The following is a 2,941-nucleotide window of genomic DNA, read 5'->3' as shown; positions in this document are numbered from 1 at the left end:
ACTATGTGGGTTTTGGACGGCAGATGGGTAGCCTTCTTTGACTGTCCTTGAGTCAGATGAAGTACGCGCCCTGGTTGTGCTGGTGTCTCTCACGTGTAATGAACTAAAATGCAAGGCTCTAGTCTCTAGATTCATTACTTGTGTAGTTGTGTTAATAGTTCATTGACAATTGAGAAGAATATTTCTGGAAGAAATATTTAAACCACCGAACTCGATTAATTGCTATCTTATACGCTTGTACCTGATCCATAGGGATGTGTAACATATTTTATGAGTGTCATTTTGGCCTATACCATACCACACACTTCTCACATATAAATAGATTACTACTCTGCTCTGTTAGACCACTCCCTAATTCCTAGAAATCTCACCCACCATTTACTTTACTAGCTAGAGAGCTGTCTTCTCTCTATCTTCTCCTGGATCTAGCTTCCGGTAGCTATAGCACTGACATCCATGGCATCTTCAAATAATGACCATGATCAGGTTAAAGCAGCAGGACTCTTCGAGAGGTTAAGGGGAAAGATAGTTGAGTTTGGCTTGATGTTAAAAAAACTAGGGCAAGATGATCCAAGAAGAATTGTTCATTCTCTTAAAGTGGCACTTGCTCTTACATTGACCTCCATGTTATTCTACTTTGAACCACTCTATGACGGTTTTGGTATAGCTGCTATGTGGGCTATTCTGACTGTTGTGGTCGTTTTTGAATTTACTGTTGGTAAGTTCATACTTCATATATGTAATCAACCATATTTCTCTTCATATAAGGATTTAAATTAATCTCAAACGATCCATATTTAATCATTTGAAAATTTTTCAGGAGCGACGATAGGACGAGGTTTGAATAGAATAATGTCAACTGTAGTAGCTGCTGCTCTTGGCATTGGAGCTCATCGATTAGCAACTCTTTCGGGCAATCAAGGAGAGCCAATACTTATTGCTCTCTTTGTCTTCGTAGAAGGTACATATGTATATAAATATGTTATATACTAATTAGGTTATGTATGCTTCAATTTTATTATATGTTTCATCTTGGTTTTGAATTTGGTGCAGCTGGAATAGTGACATTCTTCAGATTTATTCCCCAAATGAAGGCAAGATACGATTATGGGCTGCTGATATTCAACTTGACATTCTGCCTAATATCGGTGTCTGGCTATCGCGACGAGGAGGTTATACGATTAGGATTCGAGAGGGTATCTACCATCATCATTGGAAGTTTTACTGCAGTTACTGTTTGTGTTTTCATTCGTCCAGTATGGATTGGGGTGGAACTTCACAATCAGATTGCTACCAACATGGAAAAGCTTGCCAATTTCTTAGAAGGTACATCTAGCTATCTAGCTATAAGCAATTAATTAATCTTTTTTAATCATATTATCACTTTTGTACTTGTTTTTGTTATCACGTACGTACATAGACATACAAATCATGTGAACTTTGTATTTAAAAAAAAAAAATTAATAATTAATAATAATAATAATAATAATAATATTATTATTATTATTATTATTATTATTATGTTCCTGCATTTATTTTTTGCTAATACCAAGAAACTCCAAATACTTATCTAACAAGTTCCTGCATGTATGATTGCTTAATTATAGAATTTGGAGATGAATACTTTACAGTATCTGAGAATGGCCAGATCAGAGACAAGTCATCTTCTCTTCAAGGATATAAAAGTGTTCTAACTTCAAAAGGCAGTGAAGACACCATGGTAAGAACAATCTTCAAGCTAATTGAGAATATAAATCCCACATTGCGTTAAAACTAGTTTGCACGGTCCTATTAGGGTCTCTTCACTCGTTGCAATCGGATTTCAATTAGGTTTTATCTTCTAACTTAATTTTCGTATTATTCTCCAGGCTAATTTAGCAAGATGGGAACCGGGCCATGGAAGGTTCAAGTTTCATCATCCATGGAAACAATACTTGAAAGTTGGAACCCTAACTCGCCAATGTGCGTTCAAAATTGAAGCTCTCAACAACTACCTTACCTCTGAAGCCCAAGTATGATAAGCAAGCACTTTACCAATTCACGTTGTTATTATGTATGGTATATGATCTAACTTATCTTTTGCTATAAATTCTTGTAGACACCTCAGGAAGTTAAAAGCATAATACAAGGGCCAAGCGTGGTTATAAGCTCAGAGTGTGGGAAAGCATTGAAGCAGTTAGCAACCTCAATGAGGAAAATGACCAAATCATCCTCGAACGATCCTCACATTGCAAAGTCAAAAGATGCCGCTGAAGAACTCAAAGCTGTTATAAGATCAAGCTTGTGTAAACTGCCAGCTGATTCCCTGCATATAATACAAGAAGGTGCAGTGGCTTCACTACTCTTTGAAATTATCAGATGTACAGAGAAAATTGCAGACGCTGTACATAAATTAGCATCCCAAGCACATTTTAAGGATGTAAAGCCTACAGTGACACCGGACCAGGAAAACTCCGTGAATGATGGGCCACACCATGTTATTGCGATTGAGTGATCGGACACTGTGAACTTAGTCCAAGAAAAAAAGTGTACAGTTGTGTGGATGCTTGAGCAGTTCTCTGTCAACAAATAATTGATGGAAATGCTTATTTATCTTTTCTAGATTTTTTTTTTAATTTTTTTTTTTTTTTGCTCTCCCTTCTTGCATTAACTTTACGGGGGAGTTCTTGCATGTGTTACTTTTTTCCTATGAGCTTCCCGTGGAAGCTCAGAGATTCCCGTGGAAGCTCAGAGGTTCGGATCTTTTTGTACGTTTTATACTTGCTGCAAACAAGATTCGAAAAATCGCTAGGCGCTAATCGGGCGGTGGGCTAGGGAGGAGCGCCCAGGCGCCTAGGCGGTTTTGTATTTTTTTAATTTTAATTTTATTTTTATAGCTTTTATATGTGTAATTAAAAATATATAAATTTATAAAGACTCAAAGAGTAATAAACTAAAATTT

General features: G+C 36.6%; 1 protein-coding gene across 1 annotated transcript; it reads left to right on the top strand.

Annotated features, from left to right (window-relative positions):
- The first annotated feature begins 227 nt into the window (after positions 1-227).
- Positions 228-2,601, top strand: LOC133734056 (aluminum-activated malate transporter 2-like). Its single transcript, XM_062161713.1, has 6 exons — positions 228-718; positions 821-961; positions 1,054-1,326; positions 1,608-1,720; positions 1,869-2,012; positions 2,099-2,601. The coding sequence occupies exons 1-6, from the start codon at positions 457-459 to the stop codon at positions 2,492-2,494; spliced, it is 1,329 nt and encodes a 442-aa protein (XP_062017697.1). The 5' UTR covers positions 228-456; the 3' UTR covers positions 2,495-2,601.
- Positions 2,602-2,941: the final 340 nt, after the last annotated feature.

The sequence above is a fragment of the Rosa rugosa genome, chromosome 2, assembly GCF_958449725.1.
Source record: "Rosa rugosa chromosome 2, drRosRugo1.1, whole genome shotgun sequence".
NCBI lineage: Eukaryota > Viridiplantae > Streptophyta > Magnoliopsida > Rosales > Rosaceae > Rosa > Rosa rugosa.
Note: the sequence above shows the minus strand (reverse complement) of the source record. Positions and strands in the feature narration are given on the sequence as shown.

Excerpts from the sequence above, each read along its gene's own strand:
- LOC133734056 (XM_062161713.1), top strand. The coding sequence starts at position 457 with ATGGCATCTTCAAATAATGACCATGATCAGGTTAAAGCAGCAGGACTC. Across the intron at positions 1,327-1,607 it reads GCTTGCCAATTTCTTAGAAG|AATTTGGAGATGAATACTTT; the intron begins GTACATCTAGCT and ends GCTTAATTATAG. Across the intron at positions 2,013-2,098 it reads ACCTTACCTCTGAAGCCCAA|ACACCTCAGGAAGTTAAAAG; the intron begins GTATGATAAGCA and ends AAATTCTTGTAG.